The 24,627-nt window shown below is 43.5% G+C and overlaps 1 protein-coding gene across 2 annotated transcripts in view; it reads left to right on the top strand.

Moving 5' to 3' along the window:
- LOC144488069 (uncharacterized) overlaps positions 1–24,627 on the top strand; it is a 95,357-nt gene that overhangs the window by 62,007 nt on the left and 8,723 nt on the right. For both annotated transcript variants that reach the window (XM_078206092.1, XM_078206093.1), the window contains exon 6: positions 23,485–23,611. In XM_078206092.1, the coding sequence (XP_078062218.1) occupies positions 23,485–23,611 (127 nt within the window). The remainder of the gene's footprint in view (positions 1–23,484; positions 23,612–24,627) is intronic.

Below are 24,627 nucleotides of genomic sequence, written 5' to 3' on the forward strand. Positions count from 1 at the left end.
ACCCGAACCCCTCGATTAGATTCCAGTCTGTAACTCACTCCCGGGTATCTGTTATTCTATATATAAACCACCCGAACCCCTCGATTAGATTCCAGTCTGTAACTCACTCCCGGGTATCGGTTATTCTATATATAAACCACCTGAACCCCTCGATTAGATTCCAGTCTGTAACTCACTCCTGGGTATCTGTTATTCTATATATAAACCACCCAAAACCCTCGATTAGATTCCAGTCTGTAACTCACTCCCGGGTATCTGTTATTCTATATATAAACCACCCCGAACCCCTCGATTAGATTCCAGTCTGAAACTCACTCCTGGGTATCTGTTATTCTATATATAAACCACCTGAACCCCTCGATTAGATTCCAGTCTGTAACTCACTCCCGGGTATCTGTTATTCTATATATAAACCACCCGAACCCCTCGATTAGATTCCAGTCTGTAACTCACTCCCGGGTATCTGTTATTCTATATATAAACCACCCAAACCCCTCGATTAGATTCCAGTCTGTAACTCACTCCCGGGTATCTGTTATTCTATATATATACCACCCAAACCCCTCGATTAGATTCCAGTCTGTAACTCACTCCCCGGTATCTGTTATTCTATATATAAACCACCCAAACCCCTCGATTAGATTCCAGTCTGTAATTCACTCCCGGGTATCTGTTATTCTATCTATAAACCACCCAAACCCCTCGATTAGATTCCAGTCAGTAACTCACTCCCGGGTATCTGTTATTCTATATATAAACCACCCAAACCCCGCGATTAGATTCCAGTCTGTAACTCACTCCCGGGTATCTGTTATTCTATATATAAACCACCCGAACCCCTCGATTAGATTCCAGTCTGTAACTCACTCCAGGGTATCTGTTATTCTATATATAAACCACCCAAACACCTCGATTAGATTCCAGTCTGTAACTCACTCCCGGGTATCTGTTATTCTATATATCAACCACCCAAACCCCTCGATTAGATTCCAGTCTGTAACTCACTCCCGGGTATCTGTTATTCTATATATAAACCACCCGAACCCCTCAATTAGATTCCAGTCTGCAACTCACTCCCGGGTATCTGTTATTCTATATATAAACCACTCGAACCCCTCGATTAGATTCCAGTCTGTAACTCACTCCCGGGTATCTGTTATTCTATATATAAACCACCCGAACCCCTCGATTAGATTCCAGTCTGTAACTCACTCCGGGTATCTGTTATTCTATATATAAACCACTCAAACCCCTCGATTAGATTCCAGTCTGTAACTCACTCCCGGGTATCTGTTATTCTATATATAAACCACCCGAACCCCTCGATTAGATTCCAGTCTGTAACTCACTCCGGGTATCTGTTATTCTATATATAAACCACCCAAACCCCTCGATTATATTCCAGTCTGTAACTCACTCCCGGGTATCTGTTATTCTATATATAAACCACCCAAACCCCTCGATTATATTCCAGTCTGTAACTCACTCCCGGGTATCTGTTATTCTATATATAAACCACCCCGAACCCCTCGATTAGATTCCAGTCTGTAACTCACTCCCGGGTATCTGTTATTCTATATATAAATCACCCCGAACCCCTCGATTAGATTCCAGTCTGTAACTCACTCCCGGGTTTCTGCTATTCTATATATAAACCACCCGAATCCCTCGATTAGATTCCAGTCTGGAACTCACTCCCGGGTATCTGTTATTCTATATATAAACCACCCGAACCCCTCGATTAGATTCCAGTCTGTAACTCACTCCCGGGTATCTGTTATTCTATATATAAACCACCCGAACCCCTCGATTAGATTCCATTCTGTAACTCACTCCCGGGTTTCTGCTATTCTATATATAAACCACCCGAACCCCTCGATTAGATTCCAGTCTGTAACTCACTCCCGGGTATCTGTTATTCTATATATAAACCACCCGAACCCCTCGATTAGATTCCAGTCTGTAACTCACTCCCGGGTATCTGTTATTCTATATATAAACCACCCGAACCCCTCGATTAGATTCCATTCTGTAACTCACTCCCAGGTATCTGTTATTCTATATATAAACCACCCGAACCCCTCGATTAGATTCCAGTCTGGAACTCACTCCCGGGTATCTGTTATTCTATATATAAACCACCCTGAACCCCTCGGTTAGATTCCAGTCTGTAACTCACTCCCGGGTATCTGTTATTCTATATATAAACCATCCAAACCCCTCGATTAGATTCCAGTCTGTAACTCACTCCCAGGTATCTGTTATTCTATATATAAACCACCCGCGCCCCTCGATTAGATTCCAGTCTGTAACTCACTCCCGGGTATCGGTTATTCTATATATAAACCACCCTGAACCCCTCGATTAGATTCCAGTCTGTAACTCACTCCCGGGTATCTGTTATTCTATATATAAACCACCTGAACCCCTCGATTAGATTCCAGTCTGTAACTCACTCCTGGGTATCTGTTATTCTATATATAAACCACCCAAACCCCTCGATTAGATTCCAGTCTGCAACTCACTCCCGGGTATCTGTTATTCTAGATATAAACCACCCAAACCCCTCGATTAGATTCCAGTCTGTAACTCACTCCCGGGTATCTGTTATTCGAGATATAAACCACCCGAACCCCTCGATTAGATTCCAGTCTGTAACTCACTCCCGGGTATCTGTTATTCTATATATAAACCACCCGAACCCCTCGATTAGATTCCAGTCTGTAACTCACTCCCGGGTATCGGTTATTCTATATATAAACCACCTGAACCCCTCGATTAGATTCCAGTCTGTAACTCACTCCTGGGTATCTGTTATTCTATATATAAACCACCCAAAACCCTCGATTAGATTCCAGTCTGTAACTCACTCCCGGGTATCTGTTATTCTATATATAAACCACCCCGAACCCCTCGATTAGATTCCAGTCTGAAACTCACTCCTGGGTATCTGTTATTCTATATATAAACCACCTGAACCCCTCGATTAGATTCCAGTCTGTAACTCACTCCCGGGTATCTGTTATTCTATATATAAACCACCCGAACCCCTCGATTAGATTCCAGTCTGTAACTCACTCCCGGGTATCTGTTATTCTATATATAAACCACCCAAACCCCTCGATTGGATTCCAGTCAGTAACTCACTCCCGGGTATCTGTTATTCTATATATAAACCACCCAAACCCCTCGATTAGATTCCAGTCTGTAACTCACTCCCGGGTATCTGTTATTCTATATATAAACCACCCAAACCCCTCGATTAGATTCCAGTCTGTAACTCACTCCCCGGTATCTGTTATTCTATATATAAACCACCCAAACCCCTCGATTAGATTCCAGTCTGTAATTCACTCCCGGGTATCTGTTATTCTATCTATAAACCACCCAAACCCCTCGATTAGATTCCAGTCAGTAACTCACTCCCGGGTATCTGTTATTCTATATATAAACCACCCAAACCCCGCGATTAGATTCCAGTCTGTAACTCAATCCCGGGTATCTGTTATTCTATATATAAACCACCCGAACCCCTCGATTAGATTCCAGTCTGTAACTCACTCCAGGGTATCTGTTATTCTATATATAAACCACCCAAACACCTCGATTAGATTCCAGTCTGTAACTCACTCCCGGGTATCTGTTATTCTATATATCAACCACCCAAACCCCTCGATTAGATTCCAGTCTGTAACTCACTCCCGGGTATCTGTTATTCTATATATAAACCACCCGAACCCCTCAATTAGATTCCAGTCTGCAACTCACTCCCGGGTATCTGTTATTCTATATATAAACCAATCGAACCCCTCGATTAGATTCCAGTCTGTAACTCACTCCCGGGTATCTGTTATTCTATATATAAACCACCCGAACCCCTCGATTAGATTCCAGTCTGTAACTCACTCCGGGTATCTGTTATTCTATATATAAACCACTCAAACCCCTCGATTAGATTCCAGTCTGTAACTCACTCCCGGGTATCTGTAATTCTATATATAAACCACCCGAACCCCTCGATTAGATTCCAGTCTGTAACTCACTCCGGGTATCTGTTATTCTATATATAAACCACCCGAACCCCTCGATTAGATTCCAGTCTGTAACTCACTCCGGGTATCTGTTATTCTATATATAAACCACCCAAACCCCTCGATTAGATTCCAGTCTGTAACTCACACCCGGGTATCTGTTATTCTATATATAAATCACCCGAACCCCTCGATTAGATTCCAGTCTGTAACTCACTCCCGGGTATCTGTTATTCTACATATAAACCACCCAAACCCCTCGATTAGATTCCAGTCTGTAACTCACTCCCGGGTATCTGTTATTCTATATATAAACCACTCGAACCCCTCGATTAGATTCCAGTCTGTAACTCACTCCCGGGTATCTGTTATTCTATATATAAACCACCCGAACCCCTCGATTAGATTCCAGTCTGTAACTCACTCCCGGGTATCTGTTATTCTATATATAAACCACACGAACCCCTCGATTAGATTCCAGTCTGTAACTCACTCCCGGGTATCTGTTATTTTATCTATAAACCACCCGAACCCCTCGATTAGATTCCAGTCTGTAACTCACTCCCGGGTATCTGTTATTCGAGATATAAACCACCCAAACCCCTCGATTGGATTCCAGTCAGTAACTCACTCCCGGGTATCTGTTATTCTATATATAAACCACCCGAACCCCTCGATTAGATTCCAGTCTGTAACTCACTCCCGGGTATCTGTTATTCTATATATAAACCACCCGAACCCCTCGATTAGATTCCAGTCTGTAACTCACTCCCGTGTATCTGTTATTCTATATATAAACCACCCTGAACCCCTCGATTAGATTCCAGTCTGTAACTCACTCCCGGGTATCTGTTATTCTATATATAAACCACCCGAACCCCTCGATTAGATTCCAGTCTGTAACTCACTCCCGAGTATCTGTTATTCTATATATAAACCACCCGAACCCCTCAATTAGATTCCAGTCTGTAACTCACTCCCGGGTATCTGTTATTCTATATATAAACCACCCAAACCCCTCGATTGGATTCCAGTCAGTAACTCACTCCCGGGTATCTGTTATTCTATATATAAACCACCCAAACCCCTCGATTAGATTCCAGTCTGTAACTCACTCCCGGGTATCTGTTATTCGAGATATAAACCACCCAAACCCCTCGATTGGATTCCAGTCAGTAACTCACTCCCGGGTATCTGTTATTCTATATATAAACCACCCGAACCCCTCGATTAGATTCCAGTCTGTAACTCACTCCCGGGTATCTGTTATTCTTTCTATAAACCACCCGAACCCCTCGATTAGATTCCAGTCTGTAACTCACTCCCGGGTATCTGTTATTCTATATATAAACCACCCAAACCCCTCGATTAGATTCCAGTCTGTAATTCACTCCCGGGTATCTGTTATTCTATCTATAAACCACCCAAACCCCTCGATTAGATTCCAGTCAGTAACTCACTCCCGGGTATCTGTTATTCTATATATAAACCACCCAAACCCCGCGATTAGATTCCAGTCTGTAACTCACTCCCGGGTATCTGTTATTCTATATATAAACCACCCGAACCCCTCGATTAGATTCCAGTCTGTAACTCACTCCAGGGTATCTGTTATTCTATATATAAACCACCCAAACACCTCGATTAGATTCCAGTCTGTAACTCACTCCCGGGTATCTGTTATTCTATATATCAACCATCCAAACCCCTCGATTAGATTCCAGTCTGTAACTCACTCCCGGGTATCTGTTATTCTATATATAAACCACCCGAACCCCTCAATTAGATTCCAGTCTGCAACTCACTCCCGGGTATCTGTTATTCTATATATAAACCACTCGAACCCCTCGATTAGATTCCAGTCTGTAACTCACTCCCGGGTATCTGGTATTCTATATATAAACCACCCGAACCCCTCGATTAGATTCCAGTCTGTAACTCACTCCGGGTATCTGTTATTCTATATATAAACCACTCAAACCCCTCGATTAGATTCCAGTCTGTAACTCACTCCCGGGTATCTGTTATTCTATATATAAACCACCCGAACCCCTCGATTAGATTCCAGTCTGTAACTCACTCCGGGTATCTGTTATTCTTTATATAAACCACCCAAACCCCTCGATTATATTCCAGTCTGTAACTCACTCCCGGGTATCTGTTATTCTATATATAAACCACCCAAACCCCTCGATTATATTCCAGTCTGTAACTCACTCCCGGGTATCTGTTATTCTATATATAAACCACCCCGAACCCCTCGATTAGATTCCAGTCTGTAACTCACTCCCGGGTATCTGTTATTCTATATATAAATCACCCCGAACCCCTCGATTAGATTCCAGTCTGTAACTCACTCCCGGGTTTCTGCTATTCTATATATAAACCACCCGAATCCCTCGATTAGATTCCAGTCTGTAACTCACTCCCGGGTATCTGTTATTCTATATATAAACCACCCGAACCCCTCGATTAGATTCCAGTCTGTAACTCACTCCCGGGTATCTGTTATTCTATATATAAACCACCCGAACCCCTCGATTAGATTCCATTCTGTAACTCACTCCCGGGTTTCTGCTATTCTATATATAAACCACCCGAACCCCTCGATTAGATTCCAGTCTGTAACTCACTCCCGGGTATCTGTTATTCTATATATAAACCACCCGAACCCCTCGATTAGATTCCAGTCTGTAACTCACTCCCGGGTATCTGTTATTCTATATATAAACCACCCGAACCCCTCGATTAGATTCCATTCTGTAACTCACTCCCAGGTATCTGTTATTCTATATATAAACCACCCGAACCCCTCGATTAGATTCCAGTCTGTAACTCACTCCCGGGTATCTGTTATTCTATATATAAACCACCCTGAACCCCTCGGTTAGATTCCAGTCTGTAACTCACTCCCGGGTATCTGTTATTCTATATATAAACCATCCAAACCCCTCGATTAGATTCCAGTCTGTAACTCACTCCCAGGTATCTGTTATTCTATATATAAACCACCCGCGCCCCTCGATTAGATTCCAGTCTGTAACTCACTCCCGGGTATCGGTTATTCTATATATAAACCACCCTGAACCCCTCGATTAGATTCCAGTCTGTAACTCACTCCCGGGTATCTGTTATTCTATATATAAACCACCTGAACCCCTCGATTAGATTCCAGTCTGTAACTCACTCCTGGGTATCTGTTATTCTATATATAAACCACCCAAACCCCTCGATTAGATTCCAGTCTGCAACTCACTCCCGGGTATCTGTTATTCTAGATATAAACCACCCAAACCCCTCGATTAGATTCCAGTCTGTAACTCACTCCCGGGTATCTGTTATTCGAGATATAAACCACCCGAACCCCTCGATTAGATTCCAGTCTGTAACTCACTCCCGGGTATCTGTTATTCTATATATAAACCACCCAAAACCCTCGATTAGATTCCAGTCTGTAACTCACTCCCGGGTATCGGTTATTCTATATATAAACCACCTGAACCCCTCGATTAGATTCCAGTCTGTAACTCACTCCTGGGTATCTGTTATTCTATATATAAACCACCCAAAACCCTCGATTAGATTCCAGTCTGTAACTCACTCCCGGGTATCTGTTATTCTATATATAAACCACCCCGAACCCCTCGATTAGATTCCAGTCTGAAACTCACTCCTGGGTATCTGTTATTCTATATATAAACCACCTGAACCCCTCGATTAGATTCCAGTCTGTAACTCACTCCCGGGTATCTGTTATTCTATATATAAACCACCCGAACCCCTCGATTAGATTCCAGTCTGTAACTCACTCCCGGGTATCTGTTATTCTATATATAAACCACCCAAACCCCTCGATTGGATTCCAGTCAGTAACTCACTCCCGGGTATCTGTTATTCTATATATAAACCACCCAAACCCCTCGATTAGATTCCAGTCTGTAACTCACTCCCGGGTATCTGTTATTCTATATATAAACCACCCAAACCCCTCGATTAGATTCCAGTCTGTAACTCACTCCCCGGTATCTGTTATTCTATATATAAACCACCCAAACCCCTCGATTAGATTCCAGTCTGTAATTCACTCCCGGGTATCTGTTATTCTATCTATAAACCACCCAAACCCCTCGATTAGATTCCAGTCAGTAACTCACTCCCGGGTATCTGTTATTCTATATATAAACCACCCAAACCCCGCGATTAGATTCCAGTCTGTAACTCACTCCCGGGTATCTGTTATTCTATATATAAACCACCCGAACCCCTCGATTAGATTCCAGTCTGTAACTCACTCCAGGGTATCTGTTATTCTATATATAAACCACCCAAACACCTCGATTAGATTCCAGTCTGTAACTCACTCCCGGGTATCTGTTATTCTATATATCAACCACCCAAACCCCTCGATTAGATTCCAGTCTGTAACTCACTCCCGGGTATCTGTTATTCTATATATAAACCACCCGAACCCCTCAATTAGATTCCAGTCTGCAACTCACTCCCGGGTATCTGTTATTCTATATATAAACCAATCGAACCCCTCGATTAGATTCCAGTCTGTAACTCACTCCCGGGTATCTGTTATTCTATATATAAACCACCCGAACCCCTCGATTAGATTCCAGTCTGTAACTCACTCCGGGTATCTGTTATTCTATATATAAACCACTCAAACCCCTCGATTAGATTCCAGTCTGTAACTCACTCCCGGGTATCTGTTATTCTATATATAAACCACCCGAACCCCTCGATTAGATTCCAGTCTGTAACTCACTCCGGGTATCTGTTATTCTATATATAAACCACCCGAACCCCTCGATTAGATTCCAGTCTGTAACTCACTCCGGGTATCTGTTATTCTATATATAAACCACCCAAACCCCTCGATTAGATTCCAGTCTGTAACTCACACCCGGGTATCTGTTATTCTATATATAAATCACCCGAACCCCTCGATTAGATTCCAGTCTGTAACTCACTCCCGGGTATCTGTTATTCTACATATAAACCACCCAAACCCCTCGATTAGATTCCAGTCTGTAACTCACTCCCGGGTATCTGTTATTCTATATATAAACCACCCAAACCCCTCGATTAGATTCCAGTCTGCAACTCACTCCCGGGTATCTGTTATTCTAGATATAAACCACCCAAACCCCTCGATTAGATTCCAGTCTGTAACTCACTCCCGGGTATCTGTTATTCGAGATATAAACCACCCGAACCCCTCGATTAGATTCCAGTCTGTAACTCACTCCCGGGTATCTGTTATTCTATATATAAACCACCCGAACCCCTCGATTAGATTCCAGTCTGTAACTCACTCCCGGGTATCGGTTATTCTATATATAAACCACCTGAACCCCTCGATTAGATTCCAGTCTGTAACTCACTCCTGGGTATCTGTTATTCTATATATAAACCACCCAAAACCCTCGATTAGATTCCAGTCTGTAACTCACTCCCGGGTATCTGTTATTCTATATATAAACCACCCCGAACCCCTCGATTAGATTCCAGTCTGAAACTCACTCCTGGGTATCTGTTATTCTATATATAAACCACCTGAACCCCTCGATTAGATTCCAGTCTGTAACTCACTCCCGGGTATCTGTTATTCTATATATAAACCACCCGAACCCCTCGATTAGATTCCAGTCTGTAACTCACTCCCGGGTATCTGTTATTCTATATATAAACCACCCAAACCCCTCGATTGGATTCCAGTCAGTAACTCACTCCCGGGTATCTGTTATTCTATATATAAACCACCCAAACCCCTCGATTAGATTCCAGTCTGTAACTCACTCCCGGGTATCTGTTATTCTATATATAAACCACCCAAACCCCTCGATTAGATTCCAGTCTGTAACTCACTCCCCGGTATCTGTTATTCTATATATAAACCACCCAAACCCCTCGATTAGATTCCAGTCTGTAATTCACTCCCGGGTATCTGTTATTCTATCTATAAACCACCCAAACCCCTCGATTAGATTCCAGTCAGTAACTCACTCCCGGGTATCTGTTATTCTATATATAAACCACCCAAACCCCGCGATTAGATTCCAGTCTGTAACTCACTCCCGGGTATCTGTTATTCTATATATAAACCACCCGAACCCCTCGATTAGATTCCAGTCTGTAACTCACTCCAGGGTATCTGTTATTCTATATATAAACCACCCAAACACCTCGATTAGATTCCAGTCTGTAACTCACTCCCGGGTATCTGTTATTCTATATATCAACCACCCAAACCCCTCGATTAGATTCCAGTCTGTAACTCACTCCCGGGTATCTGTTATTCTATATATAAACCACCCGAACCCCTCAATTAGATTCCAGTCTGCAACTCACTCCCGGGTATCTGTTATTCTATATATAAACCAATCGAACCCCTCGATTAGATTCCAGTCTGTAACTCACTCCCGGGTATCTGTTATTCTATATATAAACCACCCGAACCCCTCGATTAGATTCCAGTCTGTAACTCACTCCGGGTATCTGTTATTCTATATATAAACCACTCAAACCCCTCGATTAGATTCCAGTCTGTAACTCACTCCCGGGTATCTGTTATTCTATATATAAACCACCCGAACCCCTCGATTAGATTCCAGTCTGTAACTCACTCCGGGTATCTGTTATTCTATATATAAACCACCCGAACCCCTCGATTAGATTCCAGTCTGTAACTCACTCCGGGTATCTGTTATTCTATATATAAACCACCCAAACCCCTCGATTAGATTCCAGTCTGTAACTCACACCCGGGTATCTGTTATTCTATATATAAATCACCCGAACCCCTCGATTAGATTCCAGTCTGTAACTCACTCCCGGGTATCTGTTATTCTACATATAAACCACCCAAACCCCTCGATTAGATTCCAGTCTGTAACTCACTCCCGGGTATCTGTTATTCTATATATAAACCACTCGAACCCCTCGATTAGATTCCAGTCTGTAACTCACTCCCGGGTATCTGTTATTCTATATATAAACCACCCGAACCCCTCGATTAGATTCCAGTCTGTAACTCACTCCCGGGTATCTGTTATTCTATATATAAACCACACGAACCCCTCGATTAGATTCCAGTCTGTAACTCACTCCCGGGTATCTGTTATTTTATCTATAAACCACCCGAACCCCTCGATTAGATTCCAGTCTGTAACTCACTCCCGGGTATCTGTTATTCGAGATATAAACCACCCAAACCCCTCGATTGGATTCCAGTCAGTAACTCACTCCCGGGTATCTGTTATTCTATACATAAACCACCCGAACCCCTCGATTAGATTCCAGTCTGTAACTCACTCCCGGGTATCTGTTATTCTATATATAAACCACCCGAACCCCTCGATTAGATTCCAGTCTGTAACTCACTCCCGTGTATCTGTTATTCTATATATAAACCACCCTGAACCCCTCGATTAGATTCCAGTCTGTAACTCACTCCCGGGTATCTGTTATTCTATATATAAACCACCCGAACCCCTCGATTAGATTCCAGTCTGTAACTCACTCCCGAGTATCTGTTATTCTATATATAAACCACCCGAACCCCTCAATTAGATTCCAGTCTGTAACTCACTCCCGGGTATCTGTTATTCTATATTTAAACCACCCGAACCCCTCGATTAGATTCCAGTCTGTAACACACTCCCGGGTATCTGTTATTCTATATATAAACCACCCGAACCTCTCGATTAGATTCCAGTCTGTAACTCACTCCCGGGTATCTGTTATTCTATATATAAACCACCCGAACCCCTCGATTAGATTCCAGTCTGTAACACACTCCCGGGTATCTGTTATTCTATATATAAACCACCCAAACCCCTCGATTAGATTCCAGTCTGTAACTCACTCCCGGGTATCTGTTATTCTATATAGAAACCACCCGAACCCCTCGATTAGATTCCAGTCTGTAACTCACTCCCGGGTATCTGTTATTCTATATATAAACCTCTCGAACCCCTCGATTAGATTCCAGTCTGTAACTCACTCCTGGGTATCTGTTATTCTATATATAAACCATCCAAACCCCTCGATTGGATTCCAGTCAGTAACTCACTCCCGGGTATCTGTTATTCTATATATAAACCACCCTGAACCCCTCGATGAGATTCCAGTCTGTCACTCACTCCGGGTTTCTGTTATTCTATATATAAACCACCCTGAACCCCTCGATTAGATACCAGTCTGTAACTCACTCCCGGGTATCTGTTATTCTATATATAAACCACCCAAACCCCTCGATTAGATTCCAGTCTGTAACTCACTCCTGGTTATCTGTTATTCTATATATAAACCACCCGAACCCCTCGATTAGATTCCAGTCTGTAACTCACTCCTGGGTATCTGTTATTCTATATATAAACCATCCGAACCCCTCGATTAGATTCCAGTCTGTAACTCACTCCCGCGTATCTGTTATTCTATGTATAAACCACCCAAACCCCTCGATTAGATTCCAGTCTGTAACTCACTCCTGGGTATCTGTTATCCTATATATAAACCACCTGAACCCCTCGATTAGATTCCAGTCTGTAACTCACTCCTGGGTATCTGTTATTCTATATATAAACCACCCCGAACCCCTCGATTAGATTCCAGTCTGTAACTAACTCCCGGGTATCTGTTATTCTACATATAAACCACCTGAACCCCTCGATTAGATTCCAGTCTGTAACTCACTCCCGGGTATCTGTTATTCTCTATATAAACCACCCAAACCCCTCGATTAGATTCCAGTCTGTAACTCACTCCTGGGTATCTGTTATTCTATATATAAACCACCCGAACCCCTCGATTAGATTCCAGTCTGTAACTCACTCCTGGGTATCTGTTATTCTATATATAAACCACCCGAACCCCTCGATTAGATCCCAGTCTGTAACTCACTCCCGGGTATCTCTTATCCTATATATAAACCACCCGAACCCCTCGATTAGATTCCAGTCTGTAACTCACTCCCGGGTATCTGTTATTCTATATATAAACCACCCGAACCCCTCGATTAGATTCCAGTCTGTAACTCACTCCCGGGTATCTGTTATTCTATATATAAACCACCCGAACCCCTCGATTAGATTCCAGTCTGTAACTCACTCCCGGGTATCTGTTATTCTATATATAAACCACCCTGAACCCCTCGATTAGATTCCAGTCTGTAACTCACTCCCGGGTATCTGTTATTCTATATATAAACCACCCGAACCCCTCGATTAGATTCCAGTCTGTAACTCACTCCCGGGTATCTGTTATTCTATATATAAACCACCCTGAACCCCTCGATTAGATTCCAGTCTGTAACTCACTCCCGGGTATCTGTTATTCTATATATAAACCACCCGAACCTCTCGATTAAATTCCAGTCTGTAACTCACTCCCGGGTATCTGTTATTCTATATCTAAACCACCCGAACCCCTCGATTAGATTCCAGTCTGTTACTCACTCTCGGGTATCTGTTATTCTATATATAAACCACCCGAACCCCTCGATTAGATTCCAGTCTGTAACTCACTCCCGGGTATCTGTTATTCTATATATTAACCACCCGAAACTCTCGATTAGATTCCAGTCTGTAACTCACTCCCGGGTATCTGTTATTCTATATATAAACCACCCAAACCCCTCGATTAGATTCCAGTCTGTAACTCACTCTCGGGTATCTGTTATTCTATATATAAACCACCCCGAACCCCTCGATTAGATTCCAGTCTGTAACTCACTCCCGGGTATCTGTTATTCTATATATAAACCACCCTGAAACCCTCGATTAGATTCCAGTCTGTAACTCATTCCCGGGTATCTGTTATTCTATATATAAACCACCCTGAACCCCTGGATTAGATTCCAGTCTGTAACTCACTCCCGGGTATCTGTTATTCTATATATAAACCACCCAAACCCCTCGATTAGATTCCAGTCTGTAACTCACTCCCGGGTATCTGTTATTCTATATATAAACCACCCAAACCCCTCGATTATATTCCAGTCTGTAACTCACTCCCGGGTATCTGTTATTCTATATATAAACCACCCCGAACCCCTCGATTAGATTCCAGTCTGTAACTCACTCCCGGGTATCTGTTATTCTATATATAAACCACTCGAACCCCTCGATTAGATTCCAGTCTGTTACTCACTCCTGGGTATCTGTTATTCTATATATAAACCACCCAAACCCCTCGATTAGATTCCAGTCTGTAACTCACTCTCGGGTATCTGTTATTCTATATATAAACCACTCGAACCCCTCGATTAGATTCCAGTCTGTAACTCACTCCTGGGTATCTGTTATTCTATATATAAACCACCCGAACCCCTCGATTAGATTCCAGTCTGTAACTCACTCCCGGGTATCTGTTATTCTATATATAAACCACCCGAACCCCTCGATTAGATTCCAGTCTGTAACTCACTCTCGTGTATCTGTTATTCTATATATAAACCACCCGAACCCCTCGATTAGATTCCAGTCTGTAACTCACTCCCGGGTATCTGTTATTCTATATATTAACCACCCAAACCCCTCGATTAGATTCCAGTCTGTAACTCACCCCCGGGTATCTGTTATTCTATATATAAACCACCTGAACCCCTCGATTAGATTCCGGTCTGTAACTCACTCCCGGGTATCTGTTATTCTATATATAAACCACCTGAACCCCTCGATTAGATTCCAGTCTGTAACTCACTCCTGGGTGTCTGTTATTCTATATATAAACCACCTGAACCCCTCGATTAGATTCCAGTCTGTAACTCACTCCTGGGTGTCTGTTATTCTATATATAAACCACCTGAACCCCTCGATTAGATTCCAGTCTGTAACTCACTCCTGGGTGTCTGTTATTCTATATATAAACCACCCTGAACCCCTCGATTAGATTCCAGTCTGTAACCCACTCTCGGGTATCTGTTATTCTATATATAAACCACCCAAACCCCTCGATTAGGTTCCAGTCTGTCACTCACTCCCGGGTATCTGTTATTCTATATATAAACCACCTGAACCCCTCGATTAGATTCCAGTCTGTAACTCACTCCCGGGTATCTGTTATTCTATATATAATCCACCCTGAACCCCTCGATTAGATTCCAGTCTGTAACTCACTCCCGGGTATCTGTTATTCTATATATAAACCACCCGAACCCCTCGATTAGATTCCAGTCTGTAACTCACTCCCGGGTATCTGTTATTCTATATATAAACCACCCGAACCCCTCGATTAGATTCCAGTCTGTAACTCACTCCCGGGTATCTGTTATTCTATATATAAACCACCCGAACCCCTCGATTAGATTCCAGTCTGTAACTCACTCCCGGGTATCTGTTATTCTATATATAAACCACCCGAACCCCTCGATTAGATTCCAGTCTGTAACTCACTCCCGGGTATCTGTTATTCTATATATAAACCACCCGAACCCCTCGATTAGATTCCAGTCTGTAACCCACTCTCGGGTATCTGTTATTCTATATATAAACCACCCGAACCCCTCGATTAGATTCCAGTCTGTAACTCACTCCCGGGTATCTGTTATTCTATATATAAACCACCCGAACCCCTCGATTAGATTCCAGTCTGTAACTCACTCCCGGGTATCTGTTATTCTATATATAAACCACCCGAACCCCTCGATTAGATTCCAGTCTGTAACTCACTCCCGGGTATCTGTTATTCTATATATAAACCACCCGAACCCCTCGATTAGATTCCAGTCTGTAACCCACTCTCGGGTATCTGTTATTCTATATATAAACCACCCGAACCCCTCGATTAGATTCCAGTCTGTAACTCACTCCCGGGTATCTGTTATTCTATATATAAACCACCCGAACCCTCGATTAGATTCCAGTCTGTAACTCACTCCCGGGTATCTGTTATTCTATGTATAAACCACCCGAACCCCTCGATTAGATTCCAGTCTGTAACCCACTCCCGGGAATCTATTATTCTATATATAAACTACCCGAACCCCTCGATTAGATTCCAGTCTGTAACTCACTCCCGGGTATCTGTTATTCTATATATAAACCACCCCGAACCCCTCGATTAGATTCCAGTCTGAAACTCACTCCTGGGTATCTGTTATTCTATATATAAACCACCTGAACCCCTCGATTAGATTCCAGTCTGTAACTCACTCCCGGGTATCTGTTATTCTATATATAAACCACCCGAACCCCTCGATTAGATTCCAGTCTGTAACTCACTCCCGGGTATCTGTTATTCTATATATAAACCACCCAAACCCCTCGATTGGATTCCAGTCAGTAACTCACTCCCGGGTATCTGTTATTCTATATATAAACCACCCAAACCCCTCGATTAGATTCCAGTCTGTAACTCACTCCCGGGTATCTGTTATTCTATATATAAACCAACCAAACCCCTCGATTAGATTCCAGTCTGTAACTCACTCCCCGGTATCTGTTATTCTATATATAAACCACCCAAACCCCTCGATTAGATTCCAGTCTGTAACTCACTCCCGGGTATCTGTTATTCTATCTATAAACCACCCAAACCCCTCGATTAGATTCCAGTCAGTAACTCACTCCCGGGTATCTGTTATTCTATATAGAAACCACCCAAACCCCGCGATTAGATTCCAGTCTGTAACTCACTCCCGGGTATCTGTTATTCTATATATAAACCACCCGAACCCCTCTATTAGATTCCAGTCTGTAACTCACTCCAGGGTATCTGTTATTCTATATATAAACCACCCAAACACCTCGATTAGATTCCAGTCTGTAACTCACTCCCGGGTATCTGTTATTCTATATATCAACCACCCGAACCCCTCAATTAGATTCCAGTCTGCAACTCACTCCCGGGTATCTGTTATTCTATATATAAACCACCCGAACCCCTCAATTAGATTCCAGTCTGCAACTCACTCCCGGGTATCTGTTATTCTATATATAAACCACCCGAACCCCTCGATTAGATTCCAGTCTGCAACTCACTCCCGGGTATCTGTTATTCTATATATAAACCACTCGAACCCCTCGATTAGATTCCAGTCTGTAACTCACTCCCGGGTATCTGTTATTCTATGTATAAACCACCCGAACCCCTCGATTAGATTCCAGTCTGTAACTCACTCCGGGTATCTGTTATTCTATATATAAACCACTCAAACCCCTCGATTAGATTCCAGTCTGTAACACACTCCCGGGTATCTGTTATTCTATATATAAACCACCCGAACCCCTCGATTAGATTCCAGTCTGTAACTCACTCCGGGTATCTGTTATTCTATATATAAACCACCCGAACCCCTCGATTAGATTCCAGTCTGTAACTCACTCCGGGTATCTGTTATTCTATATATAAACCACCCAAACCCCTCGATTAGATTCCAGTCTGTAACTCACACCCGGGTATCTGTTATTCTATATATAAATCACCCGAACCCCTCGATTAGATTCCAGTCTGTAACTCACTCCCGGGTATCTGTTATTCTACATATAAACCACCCAAACCCCTCGATTAGATTCCAGTCTGTAACTCACTCCCGGGTATCTGTTATTCTATATATAAACCACTCGAACCCCTCGATTAGATTCCAGTCTGTAACTCACTCCCGGGTATCTGTTATTCTATATATAAACCACCCGAACCCCTCGATTAGATTCCAGTCTGTAACTCACTCCCGGGTATCTGTTATTCTATATATAAACCACACGAACCCCTCGATTAGATTCCAGTCTGTAACTCACTCCCGGGTATCTGTTATTTTATCTATAAACCACCCGAACCCCTCGATTAGATTCCAGTCTGTAACTCACTCCCGGGTATCTGTTATTCGAGATATAAACCACCCAAACCCCTCGATTGGATTCCAGTCAGTAACTCACTCCCGGGTATCTGTTATTCTATATATAATCCACCCGAACCCCTCGATTAGATTCCAGTCTGTAACTCACTCCCGGGTATCTGTTATTCTATATATAAACCACCCGAACCCCTCGATTAGATTCCAGTCTGTAACTCACTCCCGTGTATCTGTTATTCTATATATAAACCACCCTGAACCCCTCGATTAGATTCCAGTCTGTAACTCACTCCCGGGTATCTGTTATTCTATATATAAACCACCCGAACCCCTCGATTAGATTCCAGTCTGTAACTCACTCCCGAGTATCTGTTATTCTATATATAAACCACCCGAACCCCTCAATTAGATTCCAGTCTGTAACTCACTCCCGGGTATCTGTTATTCTATATATAAACCACCCAAACCCCTCGATTAGATTCCAGTCTGTAACACACTCCCGGGTATCTGTTATTCTATATATAAACCACCCGAACCTCTCGATTAGATTCCAGTCTGTAACTCACTCCCGGGTATCTGTTATTCTATATATAAACCACCCGAACCCCTCGATTAGATTCCAGTCTGTAACACACTCCCGGGTATCTGTTATTCTATATATAAACCACCCAAACCCCTCGATTAGATTCCAGTCTGTAACTCACTCCCGGGTATCTGTTATTCTATATAGAAACCACCCGAACCCCTCGATTAGATTCCAGTCTGTAACTCACTCCCGGGTATCTGTTATTCTATATATAAACCTCTCGAACCCCTCGATTAGATTCCAGTCTGTAACTCACTCCTGGGTATCTGTTATTCTATATATAAACCACCCAAACCCCTCGATTGGATTCCAGTCAGTAACTCACTCCCGGGTATCTGTTATTCTATATATAAACCACCCTGAACCCCTCGATGAGATTCCAGTCTGTCACTCACTCCGGGTTTCTGTTATTCTATATATAAACCACCCTGAACCCCTCGATTAGATACCAGTCTGTAACTCACTCCCGGGTATCTGTTATTCTATATATAAACCACCCAAACCCCTCGATTAGATTCCAGTCTGTAACTCACTCCTGGGTATCTGTTATTCTATATATAAACCACCCGAACCCCTCGATTAGATTCCAGTCTGTAACTCACTCCTGGGTATCTGTTATTCTATATATAAACCATCCGAACCCCTCGATTAGATTCCAGTCTGTAACTCACTCCCGCGTATCTGTTATTCTATGTATAAACCACCCAAACCCCTCGATTAGATTCCAGTCTGTAACTCACTCCTGGGTATCTGTTATCCTATATATAAACCACCTGAACCCCTCGATTAGATTCCAGTCTGTAACTCACTCCTGGGTATCTGTTATTCTATATATAAACCACCCCGAACCCCTCGATTAGATTCCAGTCTGTAACTAACTCCCGGGTATCTGTTATTCTACATATAAACCACCTGAACCCCTCGATTAGATTCCAGTCTGTAACTCACTCCCGGGTATCTGTTATTCTCTATATAAACCACCCAAACCCCTCGATTAGATTCCAGTCTGTAACTCACTCCTGGGTATCTGTTATTCTATATATAAACCACCCGAACCCCTCGATTAGATTCCAGTCTGTAACTCACTCCTGGGTATCTGTTATTCTATATATAAACCACCCGAACCCCTCGCTTAGATCCCAGTCTGTAACTCACTCCCGGGTATCTCTTATCCTATATATAAACCACCCGAACCCCTCGATTAGATTCCAGTCTGTAACTCACTCCCGGGTATCTGTTATTCTATATATAAACCACCCGAACCCCTCGATTAGATTCCAGTCTGTAACTCACTCCCGGGTATCTGTTATTCTATATATAAACCACCCGAACCCCTCGATTAGATTCCAGTCTGTAACTCACTCCTGGGTATCTGTTATTCTATATATAAACCACCCCGAACCCCTCGATTAGATTCCAGTCTGTAACTAACTCCCGGGTATCTGTTATTCTACATATAAACCACCTGAACCCCTCGTTAGATTCCAGTCTGTAACTCACTCCCGGGTATCTGTTATTCTCTATATAAACCACCCAAACCCCTCGATTAGATTCCAGTCTGTAACTCACTCCTGGGTATCTGTTATTCTATATATAAACCACCCGAACCCCTCGATTAGATTCCAGTCTGTAACTCACTCCTGGGTATCTGTTATTCTATATATAAACCACCCGAACCCCTCGCTTAGATCCCAGTCTGTAACTCACTCCCGGGTATCTCTTATCCTATATATAAACCACCCGAACCCCTCGATTAGATTCCAGTCTGTAACTCACTCCCGGGTATCTGTTATTCTATATATAAACCACCCGAACCCCTCGATTAGATTCCAGTCTGTAACTCACTCCCGGGTATCTGTTATTCTATATATAAACCACCCGAACCCCTCGATTAGATTCCAGTCTGTAACTCACTCCCGGGTATCTGTTATTCTATATATAAACCACCCTGAACCCCTCGATTAGATTCCAGTCTGTAACTCACTCCCGGGTATCTGTTATTCTATATATAAACCACCCAAACCCCTCGATTAGATTCCAGTCTGTAACTCACTCCCGGGTATCTGTTATTCTATATATAAACCACCCTGAACCCCTCGATTAGATTCCAGTCTGTAACTCACTCCCGGGTATCTGTTATTCTATATATAAACCACCCGAACCTCTCGATTAGATTCCAGTCTGTAACTCACTCCCGGGTATCTGTTATTCTATATATAAACCACCCGAACCCCTCGATTAGATTCCAGTCTGTTACTCACTCTCGGGTATCTGTTATTCTATATATAAACCACCCGAACCCCTCGATTAGATTCCAGTCTGTAACTCACTCCCGGGTATCTGTTATTCTATATATTAACCACCCGAAACTCTCGATTAGATTCCAGTCTGTAACTCACTCCCGGGTATCTGTTATTCTATATAGAAACCACCCAAACCCCTCGATTAGATTCCAGTCTGTAACTCACTCCCGGGTATCTGTTACTCTATATATAAACCACCCTGAACCCCTCGATTAGATTCCAGTCTGTAACTCATTCCCGGGTATCTGTTATTCTATATATAAACCACCCTGAACCCCTGGATTAGATTCCAGTCTGTAACTCACTCCCGGGTATCTGTTATTCTATATATAAACCACCCAAACCCCTCGATTAGATTCCAGTCTGTAACTCACTCCCGGGTATCTGTTATTCTATATATAAACCACCCAAACCCCTCGATTATATTCCAGTCTGTAACTCACTCCCGGGTATCTGTTATTCTATATATAAACCACCCCGAACCCCTCGATTAGATTCCAGTCTGTAACTCACTCCCGGGTATCTGTTATTCTATATATAAACCACTCAAACCCCTCGATTAGATTCCAGTCTGTAACTCACTCCTGGGTATCTGTTATTCTATATATAAACCACCCAAACCCCTCGATTAGATTCCAGTCTGTAACTCACTCTCGGGTATCTGTTATTCTATATATAAACCACTCGAACCCCTCGATTAGATTCCAGTCTGTAACTCACTCCTGGGTATCTGTTATTCTATATATAAACCACCCGAACCCCTCGATTAGATTCCAGTCTGTAACTCACTCCCGGGTATCTGTTATTCTATATATAAACCACCCGAACCCCTCGATTAGATTCCAGTCTGTAACTCACTCTCGTGTATCTGTTATTCTATATATAAACCACCCGAACCCCTCGATTAGATTCCAGTCTGTAACTCACTCCCGGGTATCTGTTATTCTATATATTAACCACCCAAACCCCTCGATTAGATTCCAGTCTGTAACTCACCCCCGGGTATCTGTTATTCTATATATAAACCACCTGAACCCCTCGATTAGATTCCGGTCTGTAACTCACTCCCGGGTATCTGTTATTCTATATATAAACCACCTGAACCCCTCGATTAGATTCCAGTCTGTAACTCACTCCTGGGTGTCTGTTATTCTATATATAAACCACCTGAACCCCTCGATTAGATTCCAGTCTGTAACTCACTCCTGGGTGTCTGTTATTCTATATATAAACCACCTGAACCCCTCGATTAGATTCCAGTCTGTAACTCACTCCTGGGTGTCTGTTATTCTATATATAAACCACCCTGAACCCCTCGATTAGATTCCAGTCTGTAACCCACTCTCGGGTATCTGTTATTCTATATATAAACCACCCAAACCCCTCGATTAGGTTCCAGTCTGTCACTCACTCCCGGGTATCTGTTATTCTATATATAAACCACCTGAACCCCTCGATTAGATTCCAGTCTGTAACTCACTCCCGGGTATCTGTTATTCTATATATAATCCACCCTGAACCCCTCGATTAGATTCCAGTCTGTAACTCACTCCCGGGTATCTGTTATTCTATATATAAACCACCCGAACCCCTCGATTAGATTCCAGTCTGTAACTCACTCCCGGGTATCTGTTATTCTATATATAAACCACCCGAACCCCTCGATTAGATTCCAGTCTGTAACTCACTCCCGGGTATCTGTTATTCTATATATAAACCACCCGAACCCCTCGATTAGATTCCAGTCTGTAACTCACTCCCGGGTATCTGTTATTCTATATATAAACCACCCGAACCCCTCGATTAGATTCCAGTCTGTAACTCACTCCCGGGTATCTGTTATTCTATATATAAACCACCCGAACCCCTCGATTAGATTCCAGTCTGTAACCCACTCTCGGGTATCTGTTATTCTATATATAAACCACCCGAACCCCTCGATTAGATTCCAGTCTGTAACTCACTCCCGGGTATCTGTTATTCTATATATAAACCACCCGAACCCCTCGATTAGATTCCAGTCTGTAACTCACTCCCGGGTATCTGTTATTCTATATATAAACCACCCGAACCCCTCGATTAGATTCCAGTCTGTAACTCACTCCCGGGTATCTGTTATTCTATATATAAACCACCCGAACCCCTCGATTAGATTCCAGTCTGTAACCCACTCTCGGGTATCTGTTATTCTATATATAAACCACCCGAACCCCTCGATTAGATTCCAGTCTGTAACTCACTCCCGGGTATCTGTTATTCTATATATAAACCACCCGAACCCTCGATTAGATTCCAGTCTGTAACTCACTCCCGGGTATCTGTTATTCTATGTATAAACCACCCGAACCCCTCGATTAGATTCCAGTCTGTAACCCACTCCCGGGTATCTATTATTCTATATATAAACTACCCGAACCCCTCGATTAGATTCCAGTCTGTAACTCACTCCCGGGTATCTGTTATTCTATATATAAACCACCCGAACCCCTCGATTAGATTCCAGTCTGTAACTCACTCCCGGGTATCTGTTATTCTATATATAAACCACCCGAATCCTTCGATTAGATTCCAGTCTGTAACTCACTCCCGGGTATCTGTTATTCTATATATAAACCACCCGAACCCCTCGATTAGATTCCAGTCTGTAACTCACTCCTGGGTATCTGTTATTCTATATATAAACCACCCGAACCCCTCGATTAGATTCCAGTCTGTAACTCTCTCTGGAACTCCCCTCATTCTCTCCTCGCTGTCTTGCAGACCCTGATCGTGGCTGAGGTGCCCCCGTATCGACAGCAGACCCTCAGCAGATCTGCCACAGTCCTTTTTCTGGTCTGCAATGGGAAGAGGAAACGCAGTACATGCCAGGAGTTCCAATACCTGCCTGGTGAGTGCCCAACATAATCTACCACTGACCCTCTGACAGTGCCGCACTCCCTCAGCACTGACCCTCTGACAGTGCGGCACTCCCTCAGTACCGACCCTCTGACAGTGCGGCACTCCCTCAGTACTGACCCTCTGACAGTGCGGCACTCCCTCAGCACTGACCCTCTGACAGTGCGGCACTCCCTCAGTACTGACCCTCTGACAGTGCGGCACTCCCTCAGTACTGACCCTCTGACAGTGCGGCACTCCCTCAGCACTGACCCTCTGACAGTGCGGCACTCCCTCAGTACTGACCCTCTGACAGTGCGGCACTCCCTCAGTACTGACTCTCTGACAGTGCGGCACTCCCTCTGTCCTGACCCTCAGACAGTGCAGCACTCCCTCAGTACTGACCCTCTGACAGTGCGGCACTCCCTCACTACTGACCCTCTGACAGCGCAGCACTCCCTCAGTACTGACCCTCTGACAGTGCAGCACTCCCTCAGCACTGACCCTCTGACAGTGCGGCACTCCCTCAGCACTGACCCTCTGACAGTGCGGCACTCCCTCAGCACTGACCCTCTGACAGTGCGGCACTCCCTCAGTACTGACCCTCTGACAGTGTGCTCCCTCAGTACTGACCCTCTGACTGTGCGGTGCTCCCTCAGTACTGACCCTCTGACAGTGCGGCACTCCCTCAGCACTGACCCTCTGACAGTGCGGCACTCCCTCAGTACTGACCCTCTGACAGTGTGGCACTCCCTCAGTACTGACCCTCTGACAGTGCCCCACTCCCTCAGTACTGACCCTCTGACAGTGCGGCACTCCCTCAGTACTGCCCCTCTGACAGTGCGGCACTCCCTCAGTACTGACCCTCTGACAGTGTGACACTCCCTCAGCACTGACCCTCTGACAGTGCAGCACTCCCTCAGCACTGACCCTCTGACAGTGCGGCACTCCCTCAGTCCTGACCCTCTGACAGTGCAGCACTCCCTCAGTGCTGTCCCTCTGACAGTGCGGCACTCCCTCAGTACTGCC

This window comes from Mustelus asterias, unplaced genomic scaffold (assembly GCF_964213995.1).
Source record: "Mustelus asterias unplaced genomic scaffold, sMusAst1.hap1.1 HAP1_SCAFFOLD_1264, whole genome shotgun sequence".
NCBI classification, from domain to species: domain Eukaryota; kingdom Metazoa; phylum Chordata; class Chondrichthyes; order Carcharhiniformes; family Triakidae; genus Mustelus; species Mustelus asterias.